General features: G+C 39.8%; 1 protein-coding gene across 1 annotated transcript; it reads left to right on the top strand.

The window, feature by feature from the left end:
* The first annotated feature begins 2,624 nt into the window (after positions 1-2,624).
* Positions 2,625-4,860, top strand: LOC135703579 (ovochymase-2-like). Its single transcript, XM_065224830.1, has 6 exons — positions 2,625-2,744; positions 2,798-2,860; positions 2,916-3,010; positions 3,070-4,296; positions 4,357-4,531; positions 4,591-4,860. Exons 1-6 carry the CDS (start codon positions 2,693-2,695, stop codon positions 4,803-4,805), a joined length of 1,827 nt encoding a protein of 608 aa, XP_065080902.1. The 5' UTR covers positions 2,625-2,692; the 3' UTR covers positions 4,806-4,860.
* The last annotated feature ends 7,194 nt before the right edge of the window (positions 4,861-12,054 follow it).

Genomic DNA, 12,054 nt, shown 5'->3' with positions numbered 1-12,054 from the left:
GGTTTTTTCCGACTTCTGTTGGAAGGGTTTTCCGAGCTTCTTATGATTTCCCCTGGAATTGGCTTCCAATTTCCAAAACTTTTCTGGTTTCCTCTGGGTGTGTTATCTGATTTTTTCCGACAGTTTCTTAAGTTTTCGTCAGAAGTTTCTCAATATTTGTCTTGGGAGATCCTCATCGGATGTTTTTCTAAGAATTTCCTGCAAACTTCCACCACAAAATCTTCTTCATTCTTTCTCTGGAAGTTTTTTCGGTATCATCAAGAGACTAGTTCACATATTCCCGGAAAATTCTTCCGACTTACTACTTCGTTCTTAGTCCAAAGGTTTGAATTTACGCAATATAAAACGGATTTAAATAGTGAACACCGATAAATACCGATTTTTTAAACATTTGATACCGATAAGCTTGAAAACAATCTGGCAACGCTGATCTGGAGACACGACACGTGCATTCTGGTTGTCTGGTTAAATAACGTTATGATGATGATGATGATGATGATGATGATGATGATGATGATGATGATGATGATGGTCCCACCTCTTACCCCTACAAAGGTTTGAGCTGGACGAGATATCTTTAAGATAATTAAATATAAACATTTTAACCAGGTTTGCAAACAAAATCGAGCTGGTTACAAATACAGATATAAATGTCCTGTTAAATATGCTATAGGCATCAACCAAAAACATTCAAAGGTGTAACTAGCTATCAAAAGTCCAAGTATAGTCCTCGACAATACTTCCATTTACACGTGACCTGGGATTTACACGTTTAAGCTTCCGCAGTGCCAGGACTATATCCAAGGAAACGACTTCCAGCCAATCCTTTACTAATTCAAGGCTTTTGCCACAATTTCCACGTATTAGTTATACCTGTATTCCGCGCGCGAGGCTCAAACCATTGTAGACTACTCAAAGCTATTTTTAATTATTACTACTACAAAATCAAAAAACTAAAAATCCATCATCACCATCGAGGCAAACAATGTAGTTTTTTGTATATGCTACACAAATTACTAAAATGTCTTGATGACAGTCTCCATACAAAATAATCCGTTAGTGATAACTTTGTCAAGATACATGATTTATCCATTCATAAAAATTTAACTGCTCAATAAACAGCTTTTACATGTGAAATGCAGCGTCTCTTGAATTCTGTAAGTGTAGTTGCACGCTTGATGTGTCTAGGCATCGAATTGAAAACATTTATACCTTTGAAAAATAATGAATTTTGTGAAGCATTATTCAAAAGATGTGGTGTTCTTACTTCATCCGCGTTTCTAGTGTTATATCTATGAAAACCACTTCCTCTTTCAATCCGATCACACAAATATCGAGGCAGCAAACCGTTAACTACTTTAAAAATGAACACCATAGTCAAAAACACAATTCTTTGCTTCACTGACAGCCATTGCAAAGCGTCCAGCATAAAAGCTGAGGAAGTGAATCTATTACATCTTAAAATCAAACGCATTACTTTATTCTGCAAACGCTGTAATCTCGATATTTGTGTTTCATTGACCAAAAATAAAATGGAAGGGCAATAGTCTGGATGAGGGGAGTTGATTGATTTGTATAACTGTATTTTAATACCAATAGTTAAATCGTTTTTCAAGCGATAGGATAGGATTCCATACTTCTTGGCAATTTTCTTGATGGCATTGTCAATATGAGAATTGAACTTGAGTTTGTCATCAATAATCACGCCAAGATATTTAATTTCCTGAGCGCGATCAAGTGTCTCATCATCAATAACAACAGAGACATCATCATCTACACGATTCCGCGAAATTACCATGAATTTAGTTGTACTTATATTCAATTTCAATTGTTTATACTTCAACCATCTACTTAGAGAACGCAAATCTTCATTCAAGCGTGAAACGGCTTCTTCTAAATCTTTAGCTGCAATGAATAACACAGTATCGTCAGCAAAAAGATTAATATCACAAAACCGTAAAACTCGTCGCATGTCATTAATATACATAATAAATAAAAGGGGCCCAAATACACTTCCCTGAGGCACTCCAAGGTCATTATGACCAAAGCACAGAAATTAAAACACTCAAGGCTGTAAAGATCAGTTCCTCATGCAGTCGGAATTTTTAAATGGAATCTTATTTATGGATATTGAATGTTTATATCATGGATATTGCTTTGTTGTTTTGGGAATACAATTTTTCACACTTTTTATTGAAATCAGCAACACAAATAATCTCTTAGTTGGACATAACCCACTGCTTTTTTTTTCTATCCATGTACCTATCAAAGTAAAATAAATCACTGTTTGAGTTAGTAATTAAGCTGTTAAGCAAAGAACATCCAAAACTCATCCGCCAAATGGACTCCATTCTTGGGATAACAATCACCTACAGGCATGGGATGCCATGTTTAAACCCTATTCCGCTACTGTTTACAAAACAAATTTACGCTTTATTTATTTACTATCTACTACCTGTCCTTTCCTAGTGATTCACCTACAGCTTCTTCGCATTTTAAAACTCACTCGTCACCTACGTCACCTATAGGATTCTCCTGCCCACATTTATCGTTAACAAAACTGGTTTTGGAGTTAGGTATTTCCATACTGTTACTCTGTCCGTGGCAGTTGCGTTTGGGCCTTCGAGTGACGTTGACCTACCCAAGTGGAAAGCGAAGATCGTTTTGCTAGGCTTTTAAATCATTCGTAATTATGCTCCTTCTCAAAACTACGGCGTTAATGATATTATTCGTTTTAACCAATGGTAAGCTGGAATAATCTTTTCAAATCATTAATTCTAATGTTCATTTTCCACAGTCAAGTGCCAAACATTCACGGATATTCCACCAGAAGATTACACCACGAGAAGCAGCCTTGATGGTTCGACGAATTTCAGCAACCGCGGATTAGAGCTAATTTGAAATTTTTGTTCCAGACTGTGTCGATCGCTTCTACACCAACAAGAGTTATGTCTTTTTTACATCAGTGCACAATGGAGATCCAGTTCAACCGGGCGAGTATAGTGCTTTTGTGCGTTCTTATCGAATTTTTGTTTTTCGAGTCGTAATACTGACCCGCTCAACTTGCAGGCCGCCATTGGATGGACTCGCAGTTCGTCGAAGATAGATTATTTCTGCGGTGGGACGTTGATCACGTTGAACTACGTTCTGACGGCCGCCCACTGTGTGGTGGACGGCGAACAACAGCCACCAGATACGGTTAGACTCGGAGACGTTGATCTATTCCATTCCGAGGGTGATGAAAATGCTCAGCAAATCGCGATCAAGCGCTTCCTCAAACATCCAGACTTTAGAGCTGCACGAGCTTACCACGATATTGCCTTGATAGAATTGGAACAGGCCGTCAAACCGGGAATGTTCGTTTGCTCGGCTTGTCTTTGGACTGGGTTGGATTTGAACTTCGACAGCTTAACGGTGATGGGATTTGGATCGACTAATTTTAGTTCAGGTTCGAGCCCTGTTCTACTCAAAGCTGAACTAGCTCCGCTGGGAGCAGTGGAATGCACCGATCGATTCCCGAAGCATCGTAAAATAGCGGACGGTATACTGGAAAGTCAATTCTGCGCTGCTGCACCGAACCAGGATGCCTGTCCGGGTGATTCCGGTGGTCCGATTCTGGTGGATTTGGTTGACCCTTTTGGTGCCAAGAAGAAGATTCCATTCGTAGCAGGAATCATCTCGATTGGAACGGGTTGCAGTGCTGGATCAATGGGACTGTATACGAGAGTTGCATCCTACATATACTGGATCCAGAAGGAGACGGGTGCTTCGTTTGACCCTAAGCAATGTGCCAGAGATACGGAATGCGTGTCACACTATAAGGACATCCAAAGTTCCGTTCAGTATCCGTTGGTTGCCCCCGATTTTCGCGTAGACCTGATGAACGATGAAAGCGATGTCGCCATCTGTGGAGGTGCGCTAATAGACTACCGGCACGTCATCACTTCAGCTGATTGTGTGTCGGGACCAAACAAACCTACTTTTGTGTTGCTGGGAACCGATCGAGCGAACATATCGGATATTACGCTACACCCTGAATCGCAAAGGGAACAAAATAACTTGGCTGTTGTTACGTTAGAACAATTTATCAACTTTGAGACGACCCGTAAGTTCGCTGGTCCCGCATGCCTGTGGAAGAAGGACTTCATTCCAGAGAAGAAGGTCTTCGTGTCGGCCATCCGACCGGATGATCGGAAGCAATTGGTTGTTAATGCAACTATCACTCAGGATGATCTGTGTAAAGAAGGTCTAATCTGTGCGATGAATAGGGAGAATTTGATTCCGGATACTTGTACGGTATGTTCCTGAAAATTTTTAAACTCTTCTGATTAATTTGATCAACTGATTTCTTTTCAGTACGGGCTCGGAGGTCCCGTAACTAACTATCATTCCAAAATCAAAGTCTATATTCCATTCCTGTACGGTGTGAACACGGAAGGTTCTAGCTGTGGAGGACGTGGAAATCGATTCAAAGCAGTAGCTACAGCTCAACACTACACCTGGATCGAGTCCGTAGTATTGAAACACATCAGTGAGGAACTGTCTTGTAGTTTATAAATTTATAGTTGTTAAACCTTTACACTATTTCAGTTGAGGCTCTAGATTTGCAAGTACCGTCATCTCAGCATGAATATTTTGTGGACAATCCGTGCCTTCCAGCAACTGGGGGTGGCTTGGGGCGATGTGTTCCGGCCGAAGGCTGTCAACGGTTAATGAAGGAGCATCGTCAAGGTTTGGCAAAGATCAAGACTTGTGCGTTCGAGGGACACCAGCCGATCGTCTGCTGCCCCAATAGTTATTTGTAATTCACAGTGATGGTTTTTAACATGTGCTTTTATTTATTTTTGGAAATATATAGACTTGAGCGTGCTTGATAGGCAACGGTCCATTTGTAGGTGCTCTGATCGAATAAGTTCAATCGCTAACGCTGCTGGTAACCGCAAGTCCCTTGTTCAGTTTATCTTTTTATGTTTTTGAGCTGTGCTATTGAAAGAAGGAGGTTTGTTCAAGAAAAATGAAAAACAATACCAACTCAATTTGTCCCACAGCGAAAAATAACCGCAAGTCAGTCCCATTTTTAAACTAAGTTTTTAGGCTTGCTTCTATTAAATTAAGAATGTTGACAACATATCGCATCTTGAGATTTGAATCGAGACAGATTCTGTCCACTTCCCCTAGGGTATCCGTAACATGACCGGATGTGACCAATATAGTTCTTACGATCCTCAATATGAACGCTTATGGTTATGGCTCTGAATCCCATGTGATTTGATGGGTTGAATGATGGATTTTGATTTAAAAAGGTTTTACCACTTCCCTGGGGATACTCGGCACATGCGCTGGTTACTGATCTTATTAACGAATTCTAATTTGTAGGGGAATTTCTCCTCTACCCGATTGTGGTTTCGGTTGGCCTTACAAAGTTTGTTTACTAAATGGAGTTGAGGCCATTTCAATTGTTGGTCTTGATATGCTTTATATAATGGCAGGTGCCTGGACTACTCGATCAGGTCAATAGGCAGTTGTGGTTTGGCGATCGATATGCACGTAGTATGTAAATAAGAGAAATGCAACATGTGTTAAATCGTTGCTTGTCGCAGCAGAATCCCAGGCGGCACGGAGGTCTGTAATTCGATCTTCTTGCTAGCGTGGGACCGTATGGTGCGATGCATTTAGAATGGTGCAATTGGTTTATTCGTTCTGCATGATTTACAGCCATAAACATTTTATTTTTCAACGGTCTGCATTATTTACTACACTACGTTGTTTGATTTGTCTCCCGGACCAGAAATTTGTGGCATCGCAAGCGATATATTTTTTTAACTTTTTATTTGTTCTAAATTCAACATAAATTACATTTCATTTTAACCTAGGTGCTCCAGTTACTACAGTAACTTACCAGCCTTAATTGTTATTATATATATATATATATATATATATATATCTAAGTGTTTTTACATTGTTCCTGTCTTGACAATTCAGTATTTTAAACCTGCATGTCAGTATAACAATTGATATCTTAAAACTAAAAACGAAAACTAAATCTTATCTAAGTATAAAGGGAATTAATCGTTGCAATTGAGGATTGCAACGATTTTTGCCTGAAATTATTAATTATTTCGTTGGACATTTGTTCTAAAGTCTCAACATTCGAAATTCTATGTACTTCGGTAGTACTGTACCAGGGAGGCAACTTTAAAATCATTTTCAGAACTTTGTTCTGAATCCTTTGAAGTGCTTTTTTTCCTGGTAGTGCAACAACTAGACCATATTGGCACAGTGTAAAGCATGGCCGGTGTAAAAACTTGTTTAAATATTGGAAGTTTATTCGTCAGGCAAAGTTTGGATTTCCTGGTTATAAGAGGATACAAACATTTTACATATTTGTTACATTTGGCTTGAATGCCCTCAATGTGATCTTTAAAAGTTAATTTTTGGTCAAGTATTAATCCAAGATATTTCACTTGGTTTGACCAGGAAATTGGAGCTCCGTTCATAGTGACTATGTGACTACTACTAGGTTTCAAAAACGAAGCTCTAGGCTTATGTGGAAATATTATAAGTTGAGTTTTGGAAGCGTTATATAAGAAGAGAAAATATCTAAACTTTTCTGCAGTCTGCTGCAAATAACACGAAGACTTCTTCCTTTAGCGGAAATGCCTGTGTCATCAGCGAACAAAGATTTGTGGCAACCCTGAGGCAAATCAGGGAGGTCCGAAGTGAAAATGTTATACAATATAGGCCCAAGAATGCTACCCTGAGGAACTCCTGCTCTAACAGGTAGTCGATTAGATTTGGAATTTTGATAATTTACTTGAATAGTTCTGTCAGTTAAATAATTTTGAACTAATTTCATAATATAAAGTGGAAAATTAAACTTTTTCAATTTAGCAATCAAACCTTCATGCCAAACACTGTCGAATGCTTTTTCTATGTCTAGAAGAGCAACTCCAGTTGAGTGGCCTTCAGATTTGTTTGAACGAATTAAATTGTTAACTCTTAAGAGTTGATGAGTAGTTGAATGCCCATGGCGAAATCCAAACTGCTCATCTGCAAAAATTGAGTTCGTATTGATGTGAAGCATCATTCTATTCAAAATTATCTTTTCAAAAAGTTTACTTATTGAAGAAAGCAAACTTATTGGACGGTAGCTAGAAGCTTCAGCTGGATTTTTATCCGGCTTTAAAATTGGAACAACTTTTGCATTTTTCCATTTATCAGGAAAGTATGCCAAATGGAAACATCTGTTAAATAATTTTACCAAGAAAGACAAGGTACTCTCTGGGAGTTTTTTGATGAGGATATAGAAAATTCCATCATCATCTGGAGCTTTCATATTTTGAAAATTTTTAGTTATAGACCTTACTTCGTCCAAATCAGTCCCCCAGGAATCATCAAAAATATTTTCCCGAGAGAAAATATTCAGAAAATCCCGAGCAACCTGATTCTCAATAGGACTAGTAAGACCCAAACTGAAATTATGGGAGCTCTCAAATTGCTTAGCAAGTTTCTGAGCTTTTTCCAAATTTGTGATCAAAATTTTACCACCTTCTTCAAGCGCTGGAATAGGCTTTTGAGGTTTTTTCCAATTTTTTTGTGAGTTTCCAAAAGGGTTTGGAGCTCGGGTCCAATTTGGAAACATTATTTTCAAAAGTTTTGTTCCTCAGGGCAGAGAATCGCTTTTTAGTTTGTTTTTGCAAATCCCGCCAGATAACTTTCATGGCAGGATCGCGTGTTCTTTGATATTGTCTCCTGCGGACATTTTTAAGACGGATCAAGAGCTGAAGATCGTCGTCTATTATAATTGAATCGAATTTAACCTCGCATTTTGGTACTGAGGCAGCTCTTGCTTCAACTATAGAAGTAGTCAGAGATTCAAGAGCATAATTAATGTCATCTTTGGTTTGCAAAGGAATGTTTGGATCGAAGCTATATTCCTGAAATATTCGATATTGCTCCCAATCAGCTCTATGGTAATTGAAAATAGAGCTGTTGGGATTAGAAATTATTTCTTAAGATATTTCAAAAGTTACTGGAAGGTGATCAGAACCGAAGTCAGCATGGGTAACCAATTGGCTACAAAGTTGACATGAATCAGTTAAGACCAAATCAATAGTGGAGGAATTTCTTGCAGAAGAAAAGCATGTTGGGCTGTTTGGATATTGAATAGTGTAATAACCTGTAGAACAATCATCAAACAGAATATTATCATTGGAATTGCTTTGAGCATTATTCCATGAGCGGTGTTTTGCATTAAAATCACCAATAATAAAGAATTTAGACCTATGACGGGTAAGTTTCTGAAGGTCACCCTTGAGAAAATTCTTTTGCTGGCCTACGCATTGGAATTGCAAATAGGCAGCTATAAACGTAAGTTGTCCAAATTTTGATTCAACAGAAACTCCCAAGGTTTCAAAAACTTTGGTTTCAAATGAAGAAAGAATTTTATGTTTGATTCGTCTATGAACAATGATGGCAACGCCACCACATGGTCCATCAAGACGATCATTTCTATAAATCAAATAATTTGCGTCCTTCTTAACCTTATGGTCAGGTTTAAGGAACTTTTCAGTTATAACGGCAATATGCACGTTATGAACTCTCAAAAAGTTAAATAGCTCGTCTTCATTATCTTTAAGAGATGGAGCATTCCAAATTTAAAATATTTAATGCTTTAAAATCCATTACTGAATTTTAAAGTCATGACAATATTATTAGCAAATTTTACTCCAGTTTGAATAGCATCAAACGTGGAGTTAGATTTAAGCATATCAGAAATCATGTCAATTAATGAATTCTGTAAAAAATCCATTTTAGAAGCAGTAATGCTTCCTAAGTCAAAATTGTTAAAATTTCCGTTAGAACGTTGGTTAGTATTTTGATTTCTACCCGCTGCAATAGCAGCATAGGTAGCTGCATTAACTCGCTGAACATTGTTAGCAGCGAGGGGAGTAGGTACAGATGAAACATTTGAAGAAGGGGTGATAAAGGGTGTCCACGATGAAATTGCCACACACAAAATTGATTCGCAAAATTCGAGTTTTCATCCGATTGCCATCAAATTTTCAGGGATTGAGAAATAACTATTAAACTTCATTTTACCATTTTACTCGTATTTTATTTACAGTCCATACGCAAATGCCCGCACCTTGGCCTTAACCCCGGCCATAAGATTCTGCACAACCTGTGAATCAACCGTTTTTTGCATGTAAACCCATACTTTCTTCAGTTCCTCGACTGTCTTCACTACCTTAGGTCGTTTAAGAAGGTGCTGCTTCATAATCGCCCAGTACTTCTCGATGGGGTGGAGCTCCGGAGTGTTGGGAGGGTTGAACATTTTCGGCACGAAATTGACCTTATTGTCCGCATACCACTTCAGCACGTCCTTGGAGTAGTGGCATGAGGCCAAATCCGGCCAGAAGATTGTTGGGACGTTGTGGGCCTTCAGGAGAGGAAGCAGCCGCTTCTGGAGGCGCTCTTTTATGTACACCTGTCCGTTCATCGTGTCCTGGGTCACGAAAGGTGCACTCCGCTTCCCGCACGTGCAGATGGCTTGCCAAACCAGGAATTTCTTCGCAAATGTGGACATCTTCTGAGTGCGGACATGCTCCGGAACGCTGAACTTATCCTTGGCCGTGAAAAACAGGTTGCCGGGGATCTGTTTGAAGTCGGCCTTCACATATGTTTCGTCGTCCATGATGCAGCATTCAACTTTCGTCAGCATGTTGAGGTACAACTTCCTGGCACGGGTTTTGGCGGACTTGTTCTGCTTCTCGTCGCCATTAGGGGCCTTTTGTACCTTGAACGTTCGAAGCCCAGCCTTAGTTTTGGCCTTCTGGACAAAACTTCGGCTTAGGTGCAGCTTCTTAGCCACATCCCTAACGGAGGCGTTCGGATTTCGGTTGAAGGCCCCAACTACGCGGTTGTGATTTTTGGTGTTGTACGGAATACTTTTTCCTTCACGTCTGGGCTTCCGATCGGTGGTCAACCGTTCCTCGAACCGCTTAATCACTCGCGACACCGTGGAATTCGCGATTCCCAACGTTTTAGCGATGGAACGATGCGAGAGATCCTTGTTTTCGTGATGAATGCGCAAGATTTTATCACGCACGAGCTGTTCTTTCGACTCTATTTCCGCGAGTTTTGATCACAGGACTTTAAAACTTGCAGGATGTAAATAATGCACTATGAACTAAATCCACCCAAATTTTCATTAAATTCTACCCAACGGTTAAAAAGTTAGAGCAATTTCATAGTGTGGCAATTTCATCGTGGACGCCCTTTATTTGTACCTAAGGGTACGAATGTAGAATTTGTTCCTCGACCGTTGTTAACAGCAGAGGAATTTGTACCTGGTCGGAAACGTGGAGCGTTTCCTACCTGTCGGTTAGAACGAGATTTTAGGATCGCTTTGCGAGTCTTACATTCCCAAAAATTGGATTTGTGGTTTTCACCACAATTTGAACATTTAAATTTCTTAGGATCTTCCTTCACAGGACAGTCGTCCTTTGCGTGAGAGGAATCACCACAATTCATGCATTTAGCTGGCATGTAGCAATTTTTAGTTCCGTGACCCCATCCCTGGCACTTACGGCACTGAGTGAGGTTTTGGAAATTTCCTCCAGTCTTCCTGAAGTGTTCCCACTTCACTCGGACATGGAGCATAAGGCTAGCTTTTTCTAAGGCCTTAAGGTTGTTTAGTTCACTAGACTTGAAGTGAACTAAATAAAAATCCTTAGAAATCCCGTTGCGCGAATCGCCAGGACGGGATTTCATTTTCATTTTGATTACTTGGAGTGGCACAACTCCAAGTAATTTTGCCAGTTCATCTTTGATCTGATCCAGGGATTCACCACTGGGCAGTCCTTTCATGATAACCTTGAACACACGTTCAGTTTTGGTGTCGTAAGTAAAAAATTTGTGCTTCTTCTCAGTAAGATACTTGAGAAGACATTTAAATCCCCGACGTCCAATTTGTAGTGAAAACTTAACTTTCACGAAATTCAAAAGTTCCATGCGAAGAGCATGGAAATCGGTAGTGGTTATCACAATAGGGGGAATCTTTTCCTTCTTGGCATTAAACCGGGAAAGTTTACTAGAACTTTTCTTGTATGATGGATCATTCTCATCATCCGTGAGCAAATCAAATTGATTACTCAAATTAATTTCAACAGAAGGGGGATCAAGAGTTTGCCCCTTTCTTTTGCAGATTACTATAAGAATCTGAAGGATCGAAGAGGAATTTTCCAAATTGATATCCAAGAAGGATTACCTCGGGTAGGGTCCAAACAAGGATCGAAGACGAATAAGAGTTGAACAAGGTAGAAAATTATTACAGGTTGAGCACTGAAAAGTGCTGTTTAAATTTGTTGTAGCTTTAGGTAGTAGTAACACTTCCTTCAGCAAAAAGCAAATAGATCCACATGGCAAGAGAGCACGATGTGGACTGAGTGATAATTTTAAATTTCAGTTTATTTACGCGCTGTAAGATGCATGAAAGAGCTCGACACGGAGGGCGTTGATGTTGATTTGCTCGCAACTGCTTTCGAGAGAGTAACGTTTATCGGATCCGTTTTTTGCACAGGTGTTTTTTGTAACCAGTGGTGTGTAAGTGTGCTTGTGATTTTCATTGTCTCCCGGGAGGCCGGTTCACCGTGTTCGGATGTCACGCTTTCGGCGTGTAGTTCTGTCGAGAGTATCATCACCTTGTGCGAGTTTGAACACGGTCCGGTTGGCAAATTAGCTGGGGAAAGTGCTGATAATGTGTCCGTCATGAGTTTTGGTGATGATTTGGTGGCCGACATTGCCGTGAATCAGCAAGTTTACGGCTTTCAAAAGTCCTCGTCTGCATTGACCTGACCTCGCGAATTGCGCAAGCACCTGGAAAATCCTCAACTCTCTCAACATCGGAAAACAACTCGGAATCGTGCATTCAACGGTGAGTCGTGTGATTAAACGTTACTACGAAACTCTGAGCATCGAGCGGAAGGAGAAATGCGATCAGAATGGATGTTCTATTAGTGATCAGGATCACAAGCGTGTCGTGAAAGCGTT

The sequence above is a fragment of the Ochlerotatus camptorhynchus genome, unplaced genomic scaffold (assembly GCF_037179485.1).
Source record: "Ochlerotatus camptorhynchus isolate MF236.1 unplaced genomic scaffold, CSIRO-AGI_Acam_v1.1 ptg000021l, whole genome shotgun sequence".
NCBI classification, from domain to species: Eukaryota; Metazoa; Arthropoda; class Insecta; order Diptera; family Culicidae; genus Ochlerotatus; species Ochlerotatus camptorhynchus.
This window is presented reverse-complemented; position numbering and strand designations above follow the sequence as displayed.

Excerpts from the sequence above, each read along its gene's own strand:
- LOC135703579 (XM_065224830.1), top strand. The coding sequence starts at position 2,693 with ATGCTCCTTCTCAAAACTACGGCGTTAATGATATTATTCGTTTTAACC. Across the intron at positions 2,745-2,797 it reads ATTATTCGTTTTAACCAATG|TCAAGTGCCAAACATTCACG; the intron begins GTAAGCTGGAAT and ends CATTTTCCACAG. Across the intron at positions 4,532-4,590 it reads CGTAGTATTGAAACACATCA|TTGAGGCTCTAGATTTGCAA; the intron begins GTGAGGAACTGT and ends ACACTATTTCAG.